Below are 25,320 nucleotides of genomic sequence, written 5' to 3'. Positions count from 1 at the left end.
AGTTTGGCGTCCACATTCAACAGGGATATCGGCCTGTAGGACCCACACAGCTCCGGTTTCTTGTCCCGCTTCAGAATCAGCGAAATCGTGGCCTGTGACATTGTCAGGAGCAGCACCCCTCTTTCCCTTGCCTCATTGAACATCCTCATCAACACCGGCCCCAATATCCCAGAGAACCTTTTATAAAACTCCACTGGGTACCTGCCCGGCCCCGGGGCTTTACCTGCCTGCATGGCCTTCGGACCCTCCACTATCTCTTCCAACCCGATCGGGGGCCCCAGCCCTTCTACCAGCTCCCCGTCCACCTTTGGGAAATTCAGCCCACCCCAAGATGTGCCTCATCCCCACCAGCCCCGTAGGGGGTTCTGACCTATACAGCCTGCTGTAGAAATCCCTAAACGCCTTATTCACCCCTGCTGAATCTTCAACCAAGTTTCCATCTCCGTCATTTACTTTCACTATCTCCCTGGCTGCCTCCCTCTTTCTAAGTTGCTGTGCAAGCATTCTGCTGCCCTTATCTCCAAACTCATAGATCGCCCCCCTCGCCTTTCTCAGCTGCTCCACCGCCCTCCCTGTGATTAACAAGCCGAACTCCGCCTGTAGCCTCAGCCGTTCCCTTAAAAGTCCTCCCTCTGCGGTCTCCGCGTACCTCCTATCGATCTGTGATATCTCCTTAACCAGTCGGTCCGTCTCTGCCCTGTCCACCTTCTCCCTACAGGCCCGTATCGAGATCAGCTCCCCTCTGACCACCGCCTTCAGTGTTTCCCAGACCACCGCTGCTGAAATTTCCCCCGTGTTGTTGACCTGCAGGTAGTTCTGAATACATTTCCTCAGCCACTCACACACCCCTTCGTCAGCCAAAAGTGCCACATCTAACCTCCAGTGTGGGCGCTGGTTACTGTCTTTACTAACCTGCAGGTCAACCCAGTGCGGAGCATGGTCTGAGACTGTGATCGCCGAGTGCACCACCCCTGCCAGTAAGGCCCTGCCCAAAATGAAGAAATCCATCCGGGAGTACACTTTATGCACGTGTGAGTAGAAGAGGACTCCGTCACCCTCGGCTGCCCAAATCTCCATGGATCCACCCCCCCACCCCCCCCCCCCCCCACCCCCACCCCACCCCCCCCACCCAATCTGCTCCATGAACCCTTTTTGTTCCTTTTGTGAGGGCCACGAAGAATCCAGCACGAGTTTTAAGGATACAAAGTAATAACATTTATTTACAATAACATATATATATAACAGCAGCAGCAACTTCCCCTGCTGCACAGTCCTTCCTGCTGGTTCCAAACTCGCCAGCTTTATTTATACTTGGAGTTTACTAATGGTTTCTCCGTCCCCCTCATTGGGGAAGCACATACTCCCACAGGATTGTGGGATTGTCATTAGTCCCCAGCCAATGGTAAGCAGGCAGGTTATAACCGTTCCTTTGCCATTGTTGGCACCCTGCCCGTTTTCGAGCTTGACCAGTCCAATCCAGGGTCAATAACTGTGTTGATGTCCCTTCCCATGACCAACCTGTGCGAGTTCAGGTCCGGTATCTTCCCAAGCATCCTCTTTATAAACTCCACATCATCCCAATTTGGCCCCGACACATTTACTAATACCACCTGCACTCCCTCCAGTTTCCCACTGACCATAATGTACCGACGTCCCACATCCGAAACTATTCTACCCGCCTCAAACACCAGCCGCTTATTGATCAGGATCGCGATCCCTCTAGTCTTTGAATCAAGTCCCAAGTGAAAGACCTGACTGACCCAGCCTTTCCTCAGTCTAATCTGGTCAGAAACTCTAAGGTGCGTCTCCTGCAACATTACCACGTCCGCCTTCAGTCCCTTAAGATGCGCGAACATTCGTGCCCTCTTGACCGGCCCATTTAACCCTCGAACATTCCAGGTGATCAGCCTAGTTGTGGGGCTCATTGCCCCCCACCTTCGCCGATCAACCATCCCCTTTTTTGGGGCCGCTTCCAGCCCATGCTCCACGCCTCCACCGGGCAGCCTCCGCCATCAACCTCCTCTCTGTCCCTTGGCCCAACTCCCTCCGTCATTCCCCCCCCCCCCCCCCCCCGTAACAACACTCTGTAACCCAACTCCTTTGAGAAACCGAACATATGCACACACCCCACTGCGCTTCCGTGAGCTAGCCTGCCCAGCTAGCTTGGTGGCCCCCATCCCTGGCGGCGGATAGTCTCCCAACTATTATTCCCTCACCACCCTGACTCCCGCTCATACAAACCTACTCCAACATCAAACAATCCCCACACAATTGCCCGACAGAGAAACACCCAAATCTAAACAAGCACACCTCCATCTCCCAGCACTGCAAATGAAAACCTTAACTCACTCAGTTCTCTGTGCCACTGGTCCCAAATCAATACAGAAGGCATTACAAACAGCTTCCACAAAACGAAAAACGTGAAACTTTTGTTTCAAGAATAGAGAAACAAAAAGAAAAAAAAACACGAACGCTGCTGCAAAGTTCAAAAGTTCCCAGTCCACCACCAGTCCTTTCCTTTTCACGAAGTCCAGCGCATCCTCAGGCGACTCAAAATAAAAATGCTGTTCCTCGTACGTGACCCAGAGACGGGCCGGATACAACAGTCCGAACTTCACCAAGCCTGCTCTTCTCCTGGCCACCTCCACACTCAGGTCTTGGAAGACCCGCAGGATATTATTGTCCCACTTACAGCTCCGTGTCTGCTTGGCCCACCATAGAATGCGCTCCTTATCCAAGAACCTGTGGAATCTCACCACCATTGCCCTCTGTGAGCCCTGTCCACCTCCAAGGGTCGGGAGAATGCCCCATCCCCCAGCAGCTTCTCAAACATATCTGTGATGTATGCCCCAGCGTCTGCTCCTTCGGACCCCTCCGGGAGCCAACGATTCTCAAGTTCTTCCGGCGGGACCTATTCTCTAGGTCCTCCACCTTCTCCAGGAGCTTCTTCTGCTGGTCTCTCAGCATCCCTACCTCCAGCTCCACCGCAGTTTGATGTTCCTCCTGCTCAGCCAGTGCCTTCTCCACCTTCTGGATCGCCCAATCTTGGGCATCCAATCTAAGCTCCAGCCGCTCAATTGACTCTTTTATCGGGTCCAAGCAGTCTCGTTTCTGCTTAGCAAAGCCTTCCTGAATAACTTGCATCAGCTGCTCCATTGACTGCTGGGTCGACAAACCAGAGGTCCGGTCATCCGCCATGCTGTCTCCCACTGCAGCTTCAGCCCAAGCCTTCTCTGTCTTTCTGTTTCTGCCTTTACGAGCACTTCTGGTCCTTCTCTCCATGCATCGATGTGGGAATTCAGTACACAGTTGCCTCTGTCTTCGGTTTTACAGTTCAAGTCCGGTAGAAAATCGGGGGAAAGGTCCAAAAGTCCAACCCGAGCGGGAGTCACCAAATATGCGACTTACTCCTTCATAGCCGCCACCGGAAGTCTCCTCATCACTCTTCTTGCCTATGTCATTAGTACCTATGTGTACTACGACCTCTGGGTGTTCACCCTCCCCTTCAGGATCCCCAGTGTTCGTTCAGAGACATCCTTGACCCTGGCACCAGGGAGGCAACATACCATCGTGGGGTCTCTTTCACGCCCACAGAAGCACCTATCTGTTTCCCTTACGGTAGAGTCCCCTATAACTATCGCTCTCCTGCACTTTGCCCCCCCCTGCTCAGCAACTGAACCAGTTGTGGTGCCACTATTCTGATTGCTGTTGTTTTCCCCTGATAGGCTATCCCTTCAACAGTATCCAAAACGGTATACATGTTAGAGAGGGGGACAGCCAAAGAGGATTCCTACATTGACTGCCTGCCCTTTCTGGCGGCCACCCTGCACCTTGGGTGTGACCACATCTCTACAACTCCTATCTATGACGATTTCCGCCACCTGCATGCTCCTAAGTGCATCGAACTGCAGCTCCAACCGAACCACGCAGTCTGTGAGGAGCTGCCATTGGTTACACTTGCTGCAGATGTCGTCAACCAGAATGCTGAAAGCGTCACAGATCTGCCACATCTCACAGTTGGAGCACTTCACCCCGCTGAGTGACATTTAAGCACTAGTTAATTAATTGAAAATAAATACTTGGATTATTGTTAAATTGAGTTACAATTAACTATATGGCCCTGATGCTAGATTTTTACTGTAAAATGAAATGCTAAATACTAATCTCTGCCCTCCGGTTTAGTTATCCCTCTACCTAGTTTATTTATAAGTTTTAAATAGTTTTTTTTTCAATGTTATTTTCCCCCCAAATTTAACAGATTTCCTACCAGCCAATCACGTCACAACTTTACTGTGATTTCACTTCATTTCACACACACACACACTTTGAAAGGTTATTTGTATCACTTAACTTCCCGGGATGCACTCCTGATCTCTCCCTGCAGATTAACAGTTACAAGCCAGAGCAAAGAAAATAAAACAATAGGGAAAAAGCACCTCCACCCACTCTGCGCCGAATTACCCTTACTGCTCCAAATTACCAAATTTCAACCTCACTCTAGCTGTCTCACTCACTCAGGATGTCTCGACTTCACACAGTGCGTAAAGTAGCCGAAATCCAAGATGAGCTCAGACTGTTTTCCCCTTTGAGGGGAGGGAGAGCTGACGGGTGGTGATTTAACCTGAGTATCACCTCAGGCTGGGGCGAGGTTGAGAAAGTTGGGCCTTCATTAATAGCAGATTAATATGTCAGTGATACGCCTCTATCGGTACTTGTATACTTAGCATTCAAAATAATCTGCATTTACTGGCATATTACTCTTATGAAGTCCTAATGTACTTTGCACAAGGCTAAAGAAATTGGTTGGCAAATGAGAAAAAGGTGATGGGGAGGTTATGATGAAAGCTTGGTTGAAAGGGTGAGTTTTGAGACGATCTTTCCAAAGAGAAGAGAATAATGGAGTGGAATGGAATTGCAGAGCTTTAGACTTGAGTTGAAGGCTTTACCTCCACCATTAAGGGTGAATAGAATACAGGATGGACTGTTTCATCCATTCAGCCCACATTGGTGTTTACCCTCTGAGCATATAGCGTTACTCCGTTCTTTCAACACTTTCTTTAACCCATATATCCAATCTAGTCTGAATCATCGAAGTAGTTTGCCTCAACTACGACTGAATTTCAGTTTATCATCTCTCCACATGAAGAGTTTTCTCTTGTCCTCTTCTAAGTTTAAAAAAATATATAAATGTACAGTACCCAATTCATTTTTTTTCCAATTAAGGGACAATTTAGCATGGTCAATTCACCTACCCTGCACATCTTTTGGGTTGTGGGGGTGAGACCCACACAGACAAGGGGAGATTGTGCAAACTCCGCACAGACACTGACCCAGGGCCGTGATCGTACCCGGGTCCTTAGCGCAGTAAGGCAGCAGTGCTAACCACTGCGCCACCGTGCCGCCCTGTCATCTTCTAAGTCTATTTAATCCTGTATTTATCGTCCTTTACTTGGCACCCAGTTTTGACCATTTTATGTTTGACTTCGCTCACGCTCATTCTCGACGACTCGTCCTGTAACATGAAGTGTTGCCGTAACTTGTAAATTGTAACGATCCACTTTAGAAGGTTAATATATGTTCTTTGAAACACATTTGTGAAGATTTGACATTCCAAATGGAGTATGTTATGAATTAAACTGTGTCAGTGTTATTTGTTGGCACAGTTTTCCATCTCTGTGCTGATATTCGAGAATAGCAATGGAGTGATAATTGGCTGGATTGCATTTGCCCTGCTTTTTTTCAAATTATTAGGTAAATGTGGTGCTGTATTTGCACTGGAACATCTTGGCTAAAGGTGCCATTAGTTCTGGAGCACCAGGTTGTTGTCAGATTCCATACCCCTTGCAGTATCCAGTGCATTCAGCCATTTCTTGATATCACATGGAGTGAATCGATTTGGCTGAATACTGGTATCTGGAATGCTGGGGATCTTTGAAGGAAGTTTTGATGGATCATCCAGTCGGCACTTCTGGCTAAAGTAGGTGGCGACCACGGAGTGAGTGCTTGCACAATTGGTGGCTCCCGCTCGAGGTGGAATTGTTTGGCCCTTTTTCACCAGTTTTAACACGTTTGCTAGTGTGAGGTCCATGAGCACTGGGAAATGGAAGTGCTCTGTCGGTGGGCCAGTTTATGGCTTACCAGATGAGGAATGTAACGAATAAGAGGCAGCAGCCTTGACAAGATATTATTCGAGGTACGACAGAGAAAAAGATGGCGGAAGATGCTGGAGTGTCATTGCCCACAGTAATGGTTTACTGAGTAACTGGTGGACTTTCTGAATGGTAAGTTCCAACAGCAGAGGCAGGAGGCCTGACGAAGGTGGTGGAGTTGCTTCAGGCGCAGCTATCGAGAGAGTGAGCAGAGGATTGCACCCTGCTCGATCTCACTGTTGAATGTTGATGCGAAGTTGTACGCAAAGGTGCTGGTGACGCGAATAGGGGATTGTGTGCCGGGGGGGTGATCGGCGAGGATCAGATGGGGTTTGTGAAGTGGTGGTAGTTGTCGGCAAACATACGGAGGTTGCTTAATGATATAATGCCCTTGGAGGGCCGAGAAGTGGAAATGGTTGCGTCGCTGGTCACGGAGAAGGCATTCAACTGGGTCGAATGGGCATATATGTTCGAGGTGTTGGGATGGTTTGGGCAGGGGTTTGAAGATTGGATTTGGTTGCTGTATAAGGTGCCTAAGGCGACTGTTCGGACAAACAAGGTCAGCTTGGTATAATTTGGGTTACACTGGAGGACAAGGCAGGGTAGTCTGCTCTCTCTTTGCCCTGGTGATTGAGCCGCTGGCAATGGTGCGTAGGCATTTGAGGAAGTGGAGTGGTATTAAGTGGGGGGTGGGGGGGGGGGAATTAAGCACCGAGTTTCTTTGCTGTACATTTCGGACCAGGTCGGGAGCTTTGATAGGATCATGGGGATTTTGGAGGAGTTTGGCAACATTTCGGGGTATATGCTTAATGTGGGGAAAAGCGAGGTATTCCTAATTAATGCATGGGGACAGGAGAGGAGGTTGGGGGACCTGTCACTTTGGTTGGTGGCGGCGAACGTCTGCCACCTTGGGATATAGGTGACATGGATTTGGGTCCAGTTGCATAAGTTGAACTTGGCGTGGCTGGTGGAGGGAATGAAGGTGAACTTCAAAAGCTGGGGAGTGTTGCCATTGTCGTTGCCGGCACTGATTATTTTGTGCTGGCGGGACTTGGGAGTTGCCGAAGTCTGGGATGGGTTAGTGATTTGGCAGAGTGACTGCACTTAGAGAAGATCAAGTTCGCCATTCGAGGCACGGAGGAGGGGTTCATATTGAGGTGGAAGGGGTTCACGGACATCTTTAAGGAGTATTGAGTTTCTGGGGGGTGGGTGGTGTTTGTTTTCTGTTTTGTTTGGGTGGTGGGTGAAAAACTGCCAAAGTGGGGGGTGGATGGCAATGGGTGAATGGGGGTGTTTGTTGGGAGGTGTACTGATGTGCTGGGCTTCACTGTCAGTGAGACAGGAATGTCTGTGGAGCCTTTTCCATTTAATTGTCTACCACCATTCATGACTGGATGTGGCAGGACGTCAGAGCTTTGATTTGGTATGCTGGTTGTGAGATTGCTTAGCTCTGTCCGTTGTAGACTACTTTTGCTATTTAGCATGTATGTCGACCTGTTTTGCAGCTTTCCAGGTTCTGTTCCGGGCATGCTCGCCGGTACTCTTCAGTGAACCAAGATTGATCCCTTGGCTTGATGATGTTAGTAGAGTGTGGGATAAAGCACAGTGGTCGGCACTGTTTCTTAACAGTGCCAGGGACCTGGATTCGATTCCCGGCTTGGGTCACTGTCTGTGTGGAGTCTGCACCTTTTCCCTGTGTCTGCATGGGTATCCTATGGGTGCTCCGGTTTCCTCCCAAAAGTCCTGAAAGACGTACTGTTAGGTGAATTGGACACCAGCCCTTGGGTCACTGTCTGTGTGGAGTCTGCACGTTCTCCCCATGTCTGCGTTGGTTTCCTCCTACAGTCCAAAGATGTGTAGGTTAGGTGGATTGGCCATGCTAAATTACCCTTTGTGTTCAAAAGGTTAGGTGGGGTTGCTGGGTTACGGGGGTAGGGTTGAGGTAGGGTGCTCTTTCCAAGGGCTGGTGCAGACTCGATAGGACGAATGGGCTCTTTCTGCACTGTAAATTCTATGATACAATGTATTCTATCTGCCATGTTCTTATCCACTCACTTAGCCTGTCCAAATCCTCTTGAATCCTCCTCCTCACAACTCACATTCCTACCATGTTTTTCTGTCACCAGCAAACGTGGAAATATTACATTTGGTCCCCACGATGATATCTATTGTGAATAGCCCAAGCACTGATTATTGTGGTACCCTACTAGCCACAGCCTGCCAACCTGAGAATGATCAGTTTATCCCTACTCTGTTTTCTATTAACAGCTCCTCAATCCAAACCAATATAGAACATAGAACAGTACAGCACAGTACAGGCCCTTCGGCCCACGATGTTGTGCCGACCATTTATCCTTGAGATAAATGAGAGAGGCAGTTGAGATTCAGTCTCCTTGCTGTAGGTCTGGAGTCACATTTATAACTTTACCAGATAAGGACATCAGATTTCCTTCCCTGAAGGACATTAGTGAACCAGTTGGCTTTTTATGACTGGCTGGTATTTTCTTCTTCATTATCATCACTGATAATGTTTTATTTCAGATTTTTTAATTAATCAATTTCCATCAGCTGACACAGTGGGATTTGAACTTGTCTTCAGATCATTTTCTTGATGCTATGGTTAAATTTACAACCTCCTTGTTTTTAAAAATTAATCCATGGAATGTAGGCGTCGCTGGCATTTATTTGGCCATCCCTGAGAGCAATTAAGAGTCAACCACATTGCTGTGGGTCTGGAGTCTCATGTAGGCCAGACCAGGTGAGGACGATCGGTTTCCTTCCCTAAAGGACATTAGTGAACCAGATGGGTTTTACGACAATCGATAATGGTTTCATGGTCACCTTTAGACTTTTAATTCCAGATTTTTATTATCCTGCCATGGCGGGATTCGAACCAGGGTCCCCAGAGCATGACAGCGTCTCTAGATTACTTGTCCAGCGACAATACCACTGTGCCACTGCACCCTCCTGTGCTCTGTTCATCTTTAACTGTTATCAAACTTGCTTTTCTAGTTAGCATCCTCTTCCACTGATCTCCCCTTTATCCTATCATTCCTATTATAAGCATTTTCCACTGCAGATATGTTTTGTCTGAAAATCAGCACGTGGTACAGCCATACACCAAGCACTGTCCCATTAAACTCTCTGCTATTATCAGCTATTTTTATTGTATTTAGAAGATTTTATTTGGCATGGACAATTTCATGAATAGCATGGGTGTATTGTTCTCAGTTACTTGTCTAGTTATAACCTTCATTACGAACATCAATATTTTCTTTACTTGTTACAGTGCTCTCTCAGAAGAAGAAAAGTCCTCATTGCGTGCAGGGCTCATTGCAAATTTTAATGAACCAGTGAATCAGGTTGGTGATATAATTTCACATGGATTTCTACCTGTTATTTGTGTACGACAGTTTTTTGCTCTTCAGTGGAAGAAAGCAAGGGAGAAAATTGTGATAAATGGCAATATAGCAGTAATGCTGATAATGAGTGCTTCATTCTGCCAAACAAGAAATAATGTGAAATTACTATAATGGGGCAACAAAATTCTTAACTGGTGACATTTCCTTGATGCCTGATGGATTTGCTTCTCTCTATAAATGAATTCACAAAAGTGCTTAAATAGAAATACCTTGTTGTAGAATGGGAACTTAGAATACCAATGGGTGAAAAAAGATGTTCTTTTTCCTGATTCCTTGGGAGCTGCACTATATTTGAGTGTATATATTTCTGTATTTGAGTTAATGTGCATACAGGCATATATACATATTCCAACAACTAGTTTCATATTTAGCAAGCAATAGACCACGTGAGCATTTCATTCAGTATTGTTTTGTGGAGAACCACTGGTAGTTCAGAACTGAAGCAGCTGTGAGGTCATGTTCACATTGTCTATTTGTAACCAAAAAAACCTAGTTCCTGGCAGTAATAATAAATGGACCAGACAATTGTTTTCTTGGGAAAAGTTGTGACCAAGACACACAATCTCTTGTTCTTTGCACATTAGCAAGTGCACCCAATCATGGAGATGCAACCCTGATATCAAGCTCGCCTGAATTGCATCTTGTTATGCATTGAAGTTTTCACTTTGTGCCCCAGCTGTCACTTCTGTATTTCTGGGTTTCTAAGAGTTGGTGAACTCCAGCACAACCTGGACCATGCTCGTTAAGATGCATATTTTTCATCAGAGTTCACCGTGTTCTTCAGAACAAGAATGCAATTTTCTATCTATTTGATTTTGAGATTTGTAGAACACAAACATTGCTGGTTCAATAATCCTTACCTTTTGGATGAACCCGCATTAATTAAAAATGAGTGTAGGCCAATGAGAATGTTCACTTCGTGAACCTATGCATTTATGATTTGGCAAAATATTTTTCTAATAACCTGTATCTATTATTTGTTAGTTTAAATTAGTTAGGCGAAGATTTTCTTGTAAATCTGAAAGCTGATTTCTGAAAACAATATATTGATTTTGTTGAGCATAAGATCAATGCTTCGTTCTATATTTCTTTTACGGACTATTCCTGAGTTCAATAATTTAGCCTGTTTGTGGTTTATGTCTTTACAGATCGCAACCCAAATTGGGGTACTGATTGCGAAGGTTGCCAGGTTAGATTGTCCTCGGCACTGGCCAGAACTAATTCCCACACTGTTGGAATCTGTTAAAGCGCAGGATGACCTCCATCAACACCGAGCATTGCTTACCTTTTATCATGTCACCAAGACGCTATCTTCCAAAAAGCTGGTAGCGGATAAGAAGCTATTTCAAGATGTAAGTATTTTTAAATGTTCAGTGATAAAGGCTTGTGTTTACAACGTTCTTATTTCAACAACCCTTGGCACTTGCAGGTGGAGGGAGGATTTGAGTTCATTGAGTTCGGTAGGGCAGGAAAACCGTGCCCGGGGGGGGGGTTGGTGGGGGGCATAAAGTTCTGCCTATAGTTGAAGGGATGATTTATAGGGTGCATGTAAAGGGAGGAGGGAAGGTAGCACAGCAAAATAATTTTGGGACAAAATTTCAGAATTCCACAATGTGGATAGGAATTTGATTTTAAGCGAAATGTGGTTAATGAATGTCTTTAGATATGGGATACGAACAAGGGAGGTAGCACTGTAGAGATGGTGGCGTAGTGATGATGTCACTGGCCGAGTAATCCAGTGCCCAGGCTAATGCTCTAGTGACATGGGGTCAAATCCCACCATGACAGCTGGTGGAATTTAAATTTAATTCATGAAATCTGCAATTGGAAGCTCGTCTCCGCAGTGGTAACCAGAAAACTATCAATTGCATAGAACATACAGTGCAAAAGGAGGCCATTCGGCCCTTCGGGTCTGCACCGACCCACTTTAAGCGTTCACTTCCACCCTATCCCCGTAACCCAATAACCCCTCCTAACCTTTTTGGTCACTAAGGGCAATTTTTCATGGCCAATCCACCTAACCTGCACGTTATTGGACTGTGGGAGGAAACCCACGCAGACACGGGGAGAACGTGCAGACTCCGCACAGACAGTGACCCAGCAGGGAATCGAACCTGAGACCCTGGCGCTGTGAAGCTACAGTGCTATCCACTTGTGCTACCGTGCTGCCCCAATTGTTTTAAAATCCCACCTGTTTCACTAATTTCCTTTAGGGAAAGAAATCTGCCATCTTTACCTGGTCTGGCCTACACGTGGCTCCAGACCCACCGCAATGTGGTTGGCTCTTAACTGCCCACTGAAATGACCTAGCAAGCCAATCAGTTCAAGGATGAATAGGAATGGGCAACTAATGCTGGCTTTGCCGAGAATGCCACGTTCCATGGAAGGACAAAAAAAAGCTGTCCTGTTAGGGCAAGTATTTTGTCTCCGATATTTGTAAACGATTGGTAATAGAATGCAAAGAATACAATCAAAATTTGCAGACAGCACAAAAACAGAGCATTATCATGCAAGAGTGCCTTTAAGAAATGGATGTGCAAGCAATGTACCTTTAAGAAAACAGTGATGTCAGAGAGTGGGTGGAGCTCAGCTCAGTTCAGCCATTTTGCAGGTTTTTAGTTTCAGTTTTGAAAAGAGCTGGGTGTGTGTCTGTTTTTGCAGTGAGCTGGATCTGCTGTGATCTCTGCCATGAAAGACTATCTCTGGATCATTTGGGTGATTTAAACTTATAATAGTGAAGCCTTTAACCTGATGTGATTTTGTTTAAAGATGTTAAGTCTCTTGGAAGTTTGAAGGAACATTTTAAGGAATTATTTACTGTTGCAATATTTTCTGAGTTATCTTTGAAGTAAGGGGTGTTAAGAGATCCAATGTTTATTTAAGATGTTAAGTTGAGTTCATGGAATAAACAGTGTTTTGTGGTTAAAAACCCACGTGTCCATAATTGTAATCCCACACCTCGGGAAAATGCCGTGTGCTAGGAAAAGCAACAAATTCATTAAAGGGAGAGGTTGGTTGAACTCCATGATACATTTTGGGGTTCTGAAAACGCCTCGCCCATAACAATTGGGGGCTCGGGGGGGATAAAAGTCTATCTATTGGATTGGCTTTTGTGAACTTAAAGACAGTGAAGGATTGTTGCTTTTCCGGTGTGGTATTTTAGTTTAAGTGGGGAGAGTGTTGTGAACAATGGCTCTTTCAGAGGCTCAGATGTTTTTGGGGGTGGAGAATGTCACACATAGTATTTTACGGACAGAAACGAAAAGCAGACTGGTAGATTTGGCGAGAACATTGCAGTTAACATTACCTGACAAAATGCGAAAAAATGAGGTAATTATAGCGGTGGTTCAGCATTTAAAGTTGCCTGAGATAGAGTTTGACACATTGGAAATGGCAAAAATTCAGTTGCAAATTAAACAAATGGAACATGAGAAAGAATTAAAGCGGCTGGAATACGAGAGTGAGAGAGAGGAAAAAGAAAGAGAAAGAGAGAGAGAGGAAAAAGAAAGAGAAAGAGAGAGAGGAAAAAGAAAAGGAGAGAAGAAAGGCGAAAAGAAAGAATAGCCCGAGCAAAAGAAAAAGAAAGGGAGATACAGATCAGGGAAAAAGATAAAGCGAGGGTGTTTGAACTTCAGAAAATGGCCATGAAACTAAAAACATGCAAAATGGCTGAACTGAGCTGAGCTCCACCCACTCTCTGACGTCACTGTTTTCTTAAAGGTACATTGCTTACACATCCATTTCTTAAAGGCACTCTCACATGACAGCATGTTTGACTGAAGAGGAATGAAAGAGATTTTTGGAGTGTGGAAATGTTTGTGCAGATTGATGTTCGTTGAAATTTAACGTAAATGAATGTGAAGTCAGACAATTTAAGTACGAGACTAAGGAAAGTACACTAAATAAACTAAGATAAAACTTTAAACCATGTAGAGGAGGAGAGAGATTTAGGGATTCTTAAAAATCCTTAAACGAGACCAGACAAATGGCGACTTTATTTTTAAAACAAAGCATGTAGGATCCTTGAGCTTATAAATGGGCTTATTTGTGCGGAAATACTACTAAATCTATATAAATTACTGGTGAGGTAGTACCAGTAAGGGCTGCCATAATTCAGTTGAGAAAAATGGTACAAAGCAGTTAGTCAGGGACAGTGAACAAAAACAGAAAATACGGGACAATCCCAGCAGGCCTGACAGCATTCGTGGAGAGAGAAGGGAACAAATGTTTTGAGTTGGGATGACTATGTCAAATCCCTAACCAGAGGTTTGTTTTTTGTTTCAGATTTCAGCATCCGTGATAATTTACTTTTATCACAGTGTGTTAGGAAGTTGGAATGAAATGAAAAATAAAGAATTGGATAAAAATGAAACCAATGCGATTTAGTTGCGTTGACAGCTTGTGAAATGCAGAGTAGATGAATAGCAGAGTCAAAGTGATCGTTGAGCAAAGCGGAGTCTAGCAGTCCAGTGGGCTAGATAATAGTCATGCCCAGTTTGCGAACAGGTGTTTTTTCTCAGAATCTAGCTGTTGGGCAGATAGCAGAAGAAGTTGTACAAGACATTGGTACGGCCACACTTGGAATACTGTGTGCAGTTCTGGTCACCCTATTATAGAAAGGATATTATTAAACTAGAAAGAGTGCAGAAAAGATTTACTAGGATGTTGCCGGGACTTGATGGTTTGAGTTATAAGGAGAGGCTGGATAGACTGGGACTTTTTTCCCAGGAGCGTAGGAGGCTTAGGGGTGATCTTATAGAGGTCTATAAAATAATGAGGGGCATAGATAAGGTAGATAGTCAACATCTTTTCCCAAAGGTAGGGGAGTCTAAAACTAGAGGGCATAGGTTTAAGGTGAGAGGGGAGAGATTCAGAAGGGCCCAGAGGGGCAATTTCTTCACTCAGAGGGTAGTGAGTGTCTGGAATGGGCTGCCAGAGGTAGTAGTAGAGGCGGGTACAATTGTGTCTTTCAAAAAGCATTTAGATGGTTACATGGGTATAGAGGGTTATGGGCCAAGTGCGGGCAACTGGGACTAGCTTAATGGTAAAAACTGGGCGGCATGGACTGGTTGGGCCGAAGGGCCTGTTTCCATGCTGTAAACTTCTATGATTCTATGATTCTATGAATCTGTCTGTTCGAGCCCAGAAATTCTACTTTTAATTTAGAAGGAGGATTCCCAGAAGAAACCTATAGGTTCAATGTGGTAATTATTTTCTGGATTTGGCTCAAAAGTGTTAAAATCTAGGAAGCATGCGGTGCAGCGGTTAGCGCTGTTGCATCATGGCGCTGAGGTCCCAGGTTCAATCGCTGCTCTGGGTCTCTGTCCGTGTGGGGTTTGCACATTTTACCTGTGTTTGTGTGGGTTTCTCCCTCACAACCCAAAGAGGGGCTGGTTTAGCTCACTGGGCTAAATCGCTGGCTTTTAAAGCAGACCAAGGCAGGCCAGCAGCACGGTTCAATTCCCGTACCAGCCTCCCCGAACAGGCGCCGGAATGTGGCTTTTCACAGTAACTTCATTGAAGTCTACTCGTGACAATAAGCGATTTTCATTTCATTTCATTTCATGTGCAGGGTAGGTGGATTGGCCACACTAAATTGCCCCTTAATTGGAAAAAATTAATTGGGCACTCTAAATTTATAAAAAGCAAGTGTTAAGATCTATGGGATTTGTTTTGGGGAGGGTGTATTCTCGGAGTTTAAGGATGTGGCTAGAATAGATTGGGAGATGCTGTGTAATTTAAGTATACTGCCTGGATAAACATGATTCTAGTTAATTGTAAATATTCTTTATTGTTCCCTTTCTTATGTTTTCAAGTTTAACAAACATTTTGTTATTTGAATATTTGGAACCCGTTACCATACCGTGTTCCATCTCTTTTTTCACACTTTTTCCAAATTGCAAAATTAAACTATTAAGAACCGGCATTTCAAGTTTTTCTTCTGTGATTTGGGATGCCCTTGCATTGAACATCAGGGTTCATAACAAGTGTCAGTTGTTAGAATCACTTCTGTCCTCAGAGAATTTGACAATGATTTCTTTAGTCTGAACTCTTGTTTATGCGGGTACTATAATTTGAGCACTATAAGCATGTTATCTCATACAACACCTAAGGTATTTCTCCTAATTGAATAAAAAATGATTTTGATGGTATTCAAAACTGAGAAGGATCATTAATCTTCTGTTCATTGTTGTCATTGAATAAAACAAAATAATGTTGGTCTTCAACATGAAATGTGTACTTATTCTGTGATGACTGTTCTCTGACAGACCTGTCAAAGCAATAATATTGAAAAACATATTTTCTCCAGGTCTCCAGTATTTATGGTGCTGGTGATAAGTCTTTTGAAGAGCAGCATAAAATCTCTCTCTTGGATATTTACACGGTTGTGTAATTCTCCTGGTATAGAGGGAAAGATTTATTGAATTACTTCTGTAATGTAAGGACACATCGGTGACAATAATAAATAGGAAAATATTTCACATTGAATGGTGCAGTGTTTTTCATTTTGATGGAGCACTGGCAGTTGGATCTTAATGTTGAGTGGAGTAAATGTATAGGTTATATATAGTCTTTAGAGGAGACTAACATACCCTGTGTTCCAGTCTTCTTTCAGAAATGACTGCCACTGCTTTTCTTATGGTAGAAATAATTCAACAAATATTCTTCTTTGCAAAGTTTCAAACCTTTCTTTCTTTCACCCCCAGTTTATCAGTCCAACCCTGAACTTCATTTTTGCATTCTCTCATTCCACCCAAGTTACACATATTGTCTCTTTTCCTAGCTCCTCACTGTGCTACAATCAAGACTCATTGCATACTTCAAAAACTTATTTTCATGCGTGTGGGCGTCATTTATTCCCTATCCCTAATTGTCCTCGAGAAGGTGCTGGTGAGCTGCCTTCTTGAAATGCTGCAGTCCTTCTGTTCATAGAATCATAGAATCCCTATAGTACAGAAGGAGGGCAGTAGGCCCATTGAGTCTACACCAACCCTCTGAATGAGCACCATGCCTAGGCCCTATCCCCCACCCTATCTCCGTAACGCCACCGAGGGGCAAGTTAGAGTAGTCAATTCATCTAACCTGCACATCTTTTGGATTGTGGGAGAAAACCAGAGCACCCGGAGGAAACCGAGGCAGAACGGGGAGAACCTGCAAACTCCACACGGATCAAAGGTCGGAATTGAACCTGGTTCTCTGGCACTGTGATGCAGGAGTGGTAACCACTGTGCCAATGTGCTGCCCTGCTATAGGAATTTTATAGGTTTCTATGAGAGACCCCCCTCATTTTTCTAAATTCCAGCAAATATAATCCCAACAAACTTTATCTCTCCTCATATGCCAGTCTTGTCACCCCAGGAATTCGCCTGGTAAACCTTCTCTGCACTCCCTCGAGAGCAAGAACATCCTTCCTCAGGTGAGGAGACCAAATCTGCACACGCTATTCCAGGTGTGGCCTCACCAAAACCCTGTATAATTGCAGCAAGACACCCCTGCTCCTGTACTCGAATCCTTTTGCTATGAAGGCCAACATACCATTTGCCTTCTTTACCACCTGCTGCACCTACGTACTGCTTTCAAAGACTGTGTACAAAGACACCCAGGTTTTATTGCACATTCCCGTCTCTCAATCTATTGTCATTTAGGTAATCTGCCTTCCTGTTTTCTCTATCAAAGTGGATAACCTCGCATTTATCCACACTATACTGTATCTGCCATTAATTTGCCCACTCACTCAACTTGTCCAAATCACACTGAAGGATCTCCTTATCCTCCTCACTGCTCATCATCCCACCCAGTTTTGGGTGCAAATTTGGAGATATAATTTTTTGTTCCCTCATTTAAATCATTGATAAAAATTGTGAATAGCTGGGGTCTCAGCACTGATTCTTGCAGTACCCCACTAGTCGCTGCCTGCCACTTTGAAAAAGACCTGTTCATTGCCACTCTGTTTCCTGTCTGCCAACCAGTTTTCTATTGTTTTCAATGCACCATCCTCAATCCCAAACACTTTAATTTTACAGGATAATCTCATGTATGGGTCTTTGTCAAAAACCATCTGACTATGTCCCCCTCTGGACTGGTAGTCCATCGATATCACCACTCCATTTTCTTTTTTTGCTCTCGCTGTCGCTCTCGCTCTCTCTCACGCTCGCTCTCTCTCTCTCTCTCTCTCTCTCTCTCTCTCTCTTTCGCTTGCTCGCTCGCTCTCTCTCTCGTGCTCGCTCTCGCTCGTTCCCTCGCTCTCTTCGAACTCATTACATTCCTTATTATTTCTTTCTCGTATAATCTTCAAACTACACCTGATTCATCGCTATTCTATAAATTGTATTTCCTTCTATTTCAGTCTTCCATCTTTTTTTTGCTTTTCATCTTGGTTTCTCGATAAAAGGCTGATGTTGGGGATGTTACACATAGAATGTGTCTGCAGAATAGAGGGAAAACCTCCTTTCATTAACCAGTGATTCCTACGGGAAAATACTTTGTCAAATTAGGGCTACAACATGTTCATGCTTTGTTTTTTTAAACCTATCAACAGTTTAAATGTCTTTTTTTCATGTAAAAAATGAATACTAAAGTGCTGAACTGGAGTTCAGAGATCATTATGAAGTTTTATCCCAGCATCAGGTAGTATCTTCAGGAGAGCAGTGTACAATATGGAGGGGAGAGAATGGGTGGGTGTGTTCATGATCGAGAGTGAGAGAAGAGAGTGTCCTCTGTCATTTCACTCATGATCTTTATTTGAGAATACATACTTTTTAAAACTCTACGTGTCCATTCCTCTCACTTAGATCGCCAATAAACTTTTAATTAGACCACCCTTCATCTTAAACTGCAGTATATCAATATGCCTAAATTGTGCGTCAGTATAAGGGCTAGAAAAGGCCATTGTGGTAAATGAACTGGGTGTTAAATTGACTATTCCACAGATTACAGATAGTGCCCCTTTTGCTTACAATGATGTTATAATCAATCATCATGTGAGTAGGAAGCTTCATGAACATACTCATCTTCAACCACGCTGCCATTCTATTTGAAAGGGGCAAGACCGACGTATTTGTAAATATCAGTGCAGTCATTTATTCTCTTTGGCCCTTTCCAGAGGTTTTCTTCAACATACATGGTGGTGTTCAGCCTGTTCACTCCGCTCCACATTACATTATAAACAGCTGGGAGCACTATACACTGCAAAGAATGTAGATTCCAACAAGATCCTGGCTGCAGTTTCATACCAGAACTAGCCCCTGCATAGCCAAGGTGTTCCACAGTAGCCTTAATAATTACAGCTACATGACAATTAAGAAGGATGTCCTTTCCACAAAAAAAAGAGCAGATCTAACTGGCCAACTACTATTATTATCAACTTCCCAATTATAAATAAAGTATTTGTAAAGCAAATCGAGTTCCCAAAACCTGCTCATTGCGATTCAATTTGAGTATTGCCTGAAATGTTTGGTTGTACACTGCATCACAACCTTAATCCAAGAGTAGTTATGAGAGGAGAGGTGACTCAGCTGAATATGACTCTTAAGGAGCTTCAGCAAAACTGAGGTCAATATATAATTAAGGAAAGTTGCTCCAGTGGTTAGTTAGATTATACACAAAGATGGTCATGATTGTTGGCAGTCAAACCCTGGACATTGCTTCAGAAGTTCCTTGATCCATCTTCAGCTCCTTCGTTGATGACCTCATTACATTCGGGACTGAGCCGTTTGCTGATTATTCCAATGTTGCTCTCCATTTACAACTTGTCCGCTAATGAAGTGATTAGTGTCAGACGACAGCAGGACATGGATAATACAGTGCCAGATATCATTGCACCACATTAGCATAGTCATTGACCAGTTCCACCAAGAATAGATTAAACCACCTTCCCCTGAGCTTTAATCACATCATGATTATGAAGTGTCTCAACATCAGCATATGGGGCTTGGGATCACTACTGACCAGAGTTGAAGTCGGCTAATCATATTGACACTGGCTGCAAGAGCATGGTTGAGGCTGCTATAAGTTTCTCAACTAACTCCTCAGTGCCTCTCGCACCTGTGCCAGGATCACCGTGGAATTGTGTCACTCACAGGACAGTTGCGGCCGCAATAGCACGCAAGAAACTCGGCACTCTCCAGAACAGCAGTCCATTTCATTTCTCCTGCTACTGGACTCAATATACATTCCTCCACCTCTGGCTCATGGAATTTGTGCTATGTTAAGTTTTCACTGTCTACATATACAATTCAGCAATCTTTAAAACTTGCTGTAACACTACAATTGAAAAAGGAAAAGAGTAGCACTGTCAAGGAACACTTTGAGGCTTCCTCGAAGTTATAATATCCTGATTTTGACACAAATTGTTACTCCTTTGCCGTTTGGTATTCTCTAGCTAACATCTCTGTGGGGGCACCATCACCACAAGGAGTGCTGCAGTTCAAAGCATAAGCCACCACTACCTTTTCAGGGCAACTAAGAAGGAACGAGAAATGCTGCCTTGCCAGCATTGTCCATAACCATTCAGAAAATAAGAGGAGGAAATTGATAGTAAAAAGGAAACAAAATGTGAATGGTAACAAATGACCAACTTCCTGAAACTAGTTTCTCTACCAATTACAAAATGAGTGGAAAAGGTGGGGCAAAGCAATATTTAAAACCCTTGATTATCACTCCATAACATTTAGTGCAGTAATTGTCCTATAAATACTTGTTCGTGTCCTATTTGGGAAATGGTTGGTAAAAGTTCAATTAAAGAAATTACTTAATTTTGGCAACATATATCTTGGAAGATGATGTATTTCTTTTCTCAGTTATTTCCTACTCTAGAGACTAATATGATAGGTCCATTTCATAACTTGCTATCAGAAAAGATATGAATTTCATATTTTTAATATCCTTTTGCTTGATGTGTCATGTCACAGATGAATGGGCTCTCCTATCTGTTGGAAATTTAATGGAACTATATTATGCAATAAATTGCTTTAAAAAAAAAAAATTAGAATATCGTGTTCTGAAAGAGAAATAGAAAGGTAGTTGCCTGTTACAGTATGAAAAACAGAACTTATATTTATATGGTACTTTTCACAACCATAGAATTTCCAAGGCAATTGTTTCACAGCTATTTGTGGACAAATGCAGCCACCGCTTTATTTGTGAACGATGCCAAAAAAAGCAGAGTGATAAATGACCAGTTAACTTGTTTTGACTGGAGGTGTTGATTGCAGGATAAATGTTGGCAAGGACAGCAGGAAAGAACCCTTGCTCCCCTTCTAATAGTTCTGTATTTTATATATGTAAATATTTTATATTTGTCTAAATGGGTGGATACGCCTTTGGTTTAATATCTTATCCCAATGTCTTTGACAATGCAGCACTCCCTCAGTACAAGTGTCAGACTAATTCATGGGTCTGCAACCTGCGGCTCCAGTGCCTCATGTAGTGTTACCATTCCCACCCTTTTCCGGTGGATTACATTGCCATGGCATAACCTAAAAATAAGCCAAAGATTTTAAACAAATTATATTGTGCTCTAAATAAACTTATTTGAGTGGTATAGCTGTACCATGGTTGTAGATAAAATCTCTAAGTGCAGAAGGAGACAATTCGGCCCAACGAGACTACACCAACCCTCTGAAAGAGGCCTGGTCGAATGACCACAAAACCATTGTCGATTGTTGTAAAAACCCATTTGATTAACTAATGTTGACACATATGTTGATCTCAAAAATCATTTGGGATGGGCAATAAATGCTGGCCCGACCAACGATGCGCTCATCCTGTGAATGAATTACAAAAAAGATTGTTGCCCTGTCAGCATTGACTTTCTAAACAGTCAGAGGCTCACGGTTGACAGCGACTACCTTCTGGTTGTTCATATTGCACTTGTAGTGGAGCTTTGGACGCCCACGTGGTTGTACCCTGTTCACCATACAGAATGTCTTTGTGCACACAACTGCCATGAACGCGAGAGTGTTCAAAGAAATGGCGAGGCGACTGTAATAAACAGCTGGAGACATTACCTTTAGTTGTACTCTGGGGAGAGCTTTGTCACCTCTGGGGATAGAGAATTCCAAAAATCCACAAACCTTTTGAGACTTGCGGCATCTGCAGAACTGTACTCTAGCATGATTCAGTGTCTTTAAAAAAGTGAATATTAAACATTTTGGTTTGAGAAGTAGCTTGGGCTGAGATGGTGGCACCTACCAATATTGTCATGGACAGATGCATCTGTGGCAAGTAGATTGGTAAGGGCAAGGTCAGGTAGGATCTTCCATGTTGGTCCCCTCACTACCTACTATCGACCCAATCTAGCAACTATGTCCTTTAAGACGTGGCAAGCTCAGTCAGTAGTGGTGCCTCTTGAACCATTCTTGGTGACACACATTGATTTTGCCATCCAGAGTACATTCTGTGCCATTGCCAGTCTCTGCATCTTCCAATTGGTATTCAACGTGAAGGAGTGGAGATTCATCAGCTGAGGAGGTTGGGGGGAAATGCAGTAATCAGCATGAGGTTCCCTTGCCTATGTTTGACTTCATTCCATGAGGCATTGTGTGGTCCAGAGTCACACTGAGGACTCCCAGGCTCGCTCCTTCCTGACTCTATGCTACTGTGCTGCCACCTCTGGCGGGACAGGACATTGTCAAGGATGGTGATGGTGGTATCTGGAATGTTGTCTGTGAGGTATGTTTCAATGAATATCATTGTCAGGCTATTGTTTGACTAGTCTGTGGGGCAGATCTAATTTTGGAACAAGCCCCCAGATGTTACTAAAGAGGACGTTGCAGGGGGTCAACAGGTCTAGTATCCTGTGTCGATGACAGGTGGTCCGTCAGTTTGATTCCTTTCAGACTTTGTAGCAATTTTATACAACTGAGTCATTGAGGCCATTTCAGAGGGCATTTAAGGTCAACCACATTGCTGGAGTCACATGTAGACCAGCCGAGGTAGGGACGGCAGATTTCCTCCCCGAAGGACATTAATATACCACATAGGTTTTTACGACAATAAGCAATGGTTACATGGTTACCATTACTGAGACTAGCTTTTTAATTCCAGATTTATTAAATCAATTCTACCAGCTGCCATGGTGGGATTTTGACCTGTGTTCCAAGAGTATTAGCCTCGGCCTCTGGATTACTAGTACAGTGATAGTTGCACTACCCCACTGCCTCCCCCAAATTTACTCGTAACCTATTCTGGATGATGACTTTGTTTTCTCAATATCTTTTCTGGCCTTGACTACAATAATATGTTGATTTGCAAGTTGTAATAAGTAATTAGCTTTTCTCCAATGATGAAGATGAAATTTTAAAAATGCTGTAATTGAAATAAGTAACTTTCATAATGACATGTGTTGTGCATCTTTATATGAAAAGAAGATGCATTGTTATGCTTCAGAGCAATTTACTAAGACATGTTGGGAAATGTTGCCTGTGCAACTTAGTGAGAAGATATTTTGTTCTGCTAAGATCCCAGTGCAGCTAATAAGGCCCACAGAAAACAGTTGAGAGATATTCTAGTACATGCTTCTGATGTCTGGTGTACTAGAAGCGAAATAACATTTTGCGGTATAAATTATGATGTGTAATCTGCCACCTCATCATTTGGCCTATTTGTATTTTCATATCAGCAACAGCCTTGTTGCTCTTTTCTTGAATTTACTCTGTGCTGTCTAGATTTACCACTTTTTATGTTTACAATACATATTTTAAATTATCATGAAAAGTTCTACCAAATATTAGTCCCATATATGAAATGTTGTATGTTGTACCATAAGAATGTGCAATATTAGAAATGAAAAACATAGCACCAATATTTTACAAGCCGAGTAAACTGACCCAGACAACTGCAGACTATTTGCTTAACTTGAAACAGGGAAGAAGTCTTTTCTGAATGTATGTAGGAGGCAATACCTTCAGCATAGCTTAATAAAAAAAGCATGGATTCAGAAGATTATCTTGTCTGGCAAACTTAGTTCACTTCTTTGAGGCTGTTGGTAGAATAGGTTACCAGTGGAATTCCATGTTATCCAGTTTCGGCTTCCAGAAAGCGTTTAATAAAATTTGAAATGGAAGGTCTTCAGCTGACATTTCACAATAAAAGTCACAGGAATCTAGAATTAAACATGACATTGACTAAGCAACTGGTATGAAGAAAAATAAGGGTACTCCTGTGAGCTGTAATGCCAACCTTTAGATCGGGAGGGTGTGGGGAGAGAAAACATTTCAAATGGCATCCTATTGAGGTGGTATTTTGGTTTGATTTTGATTTTTTGATTTGATTTGATTTATTGTCACATGTACCGAAGTACAGTGAAAAATATTTTTTACTGCGGCCGAGGGAACGTACACAGTACGTACATAGTAGACAAAAAAATAATCAACAGTGAACCTTGACAAATGGTACATCGACAAACAGTGACTGGTTACAGTGCGGAACAAGGGGCCAAACAAAGCAAATACATGAGCAAGAGCAGCATAGGGCGTAGTGAATAGTGTTCTTACAGGGAACAGATCAGTCCGAGGGGGAGTCGTTGAGGAGTCTTGTAGCTGTGGGGAAGAAGCTGTTCTTGTGTCTGAATGTGCGGGTCTTCAGACTTCTGTACCTTCTGCCTGATGGAAGGGTCTGGAAGAAGGCAATGCTTGGGTGGGAGGGGTATCTGACAATGCTGTCTGCCTTCCTGAGGCAGCGGGACGTGTATACAGAATCAATGTGGGGGTGGCAAACTTGTGTGATGCGTTGGGCTGAGTTCACCGCACTCTGCAGTTTCATGCGATATTTGACCGAGCAGTTGCCATACCAGGCTGTGATGCAGCCAGATAGGATGCTCTCTATTGCACATCTGTAGAAGTTTGTGAGAGTCGATACAGTCATGTGAAATTTCTTTCGCTTTCGTAGGAAGTGGAGACGTTGTTGGGCTTTCTTGACTGTTGCATCAATGTGAGTGGACCAGGACAGACTGTCGGGGATGGTGACCCCCAGGAACTTAAAGCTATCGACCATCTCCACTTTGGAGACATTGATGCAGACGGGAGTGTGTGTCGTGCTACGCTTCCTGAAGTCGATGATCAGTTCCTTGTTCTTTCCAACATTTAGGGAGAGATTGTTTTAGGTACACCATGCAACCAAGTGATTTATCTCCCTCCTGTAGTCTGATTCGTCGTTGTTTGAGATACAGCCCACCACAGTTGTATCATCCGCAAACTTATAGATTGAGTTGGAGTTAAATCTTGCCACACAGTCATGTGTGTATAGGGAGTACAGTAATGGACTGAGCACACATCCTTGCAGGGCTCCGGTGTTGAGGACTATTGTGGAGGAGCTGCTATTTATTGCCTATCCGACAGATTACGGTCTGTCGGTGAGGAAGTCGAGGATCCAGCTGCACAGGGAGGGGTCAAGTCCAAGATTGCGGAGTTTGGTTATTAGTCTTGTCGGGATAATGGTGTTGAAGGCGATGCTGTAGTCAATGAACAGCAGTCTTACATAGGTGACCTTCTGTTATCTCCAATGGCATGTGATGCTAAAATCAGTATAAGGTTCTGACCGTTGCGAATGACCAATAACGGAGATCGGGTACTGTAAAGGATTTACAATTGTGCAATTAGGTAGACATTTAAGCAATGACCTTCCCTCCAGCATAAGGTCAGAAGTGGCATTGTGCACTCAGTGTGCTGTGTTCAGTACCATGTGCAATTTGTCAGATAGTGAAGCAGTCTATGCCGGCATGCAGCAAAAGCTGAGCAATATTCAGGCTT

At 43.7% G+C, this 25,320-nt stretch overlaps 1 protein-coding gene across 5 annotated transcripts in view; it reads left to right on the top strand.

Annotated features, from left to right (window-relative positions):
• ipo11 (importin 11) overlaps window positions 1-25,320 on the top strand; it is an 878,696-nt gene that overhangs the window by 145,260 nt on the left and 708,116 nt on the right. For all 5 annotated transcript variants that reach the window (XM_072496963.1, XM_072496961.1, XM_072496959.1 and 2 more), the window contains exons 4-5: window positions 9,439-9,511; window positions 10,720-10,923. In XM_072496963.1, the coding sequence (XP_072353064.1) occupies window positions 9,439-9,511; window positions 10,720-10,923 (277 nt within the window). The remainder of the gene's footprint in view (window positions 1-9,438; window positions 9,512-10,719; window positions 10,924-25,320) is intronic.

Source organism: Scyliorhinus torazame, chromosome 3 (assembly GCF_047496885.1).
Source record: "Scyliorhinus torazame isolate Kashiwa2021f chromosome 3, sScyTor2.1, whole genome shotgun sequence".
NCBI classification, from domain to species: domain Eukaryota; kingdom Metazoa; phylum Chordata; class Chondrichthyes; order Carcharhiniformes; family Scyliorhinidae; genus Scyliorhinus; species Scyliorhinus torazame.
Note: the sequence above shows the minus strand (reverse complement) of the source record. Positions and strands in the feature narration are given on the sequence as shown.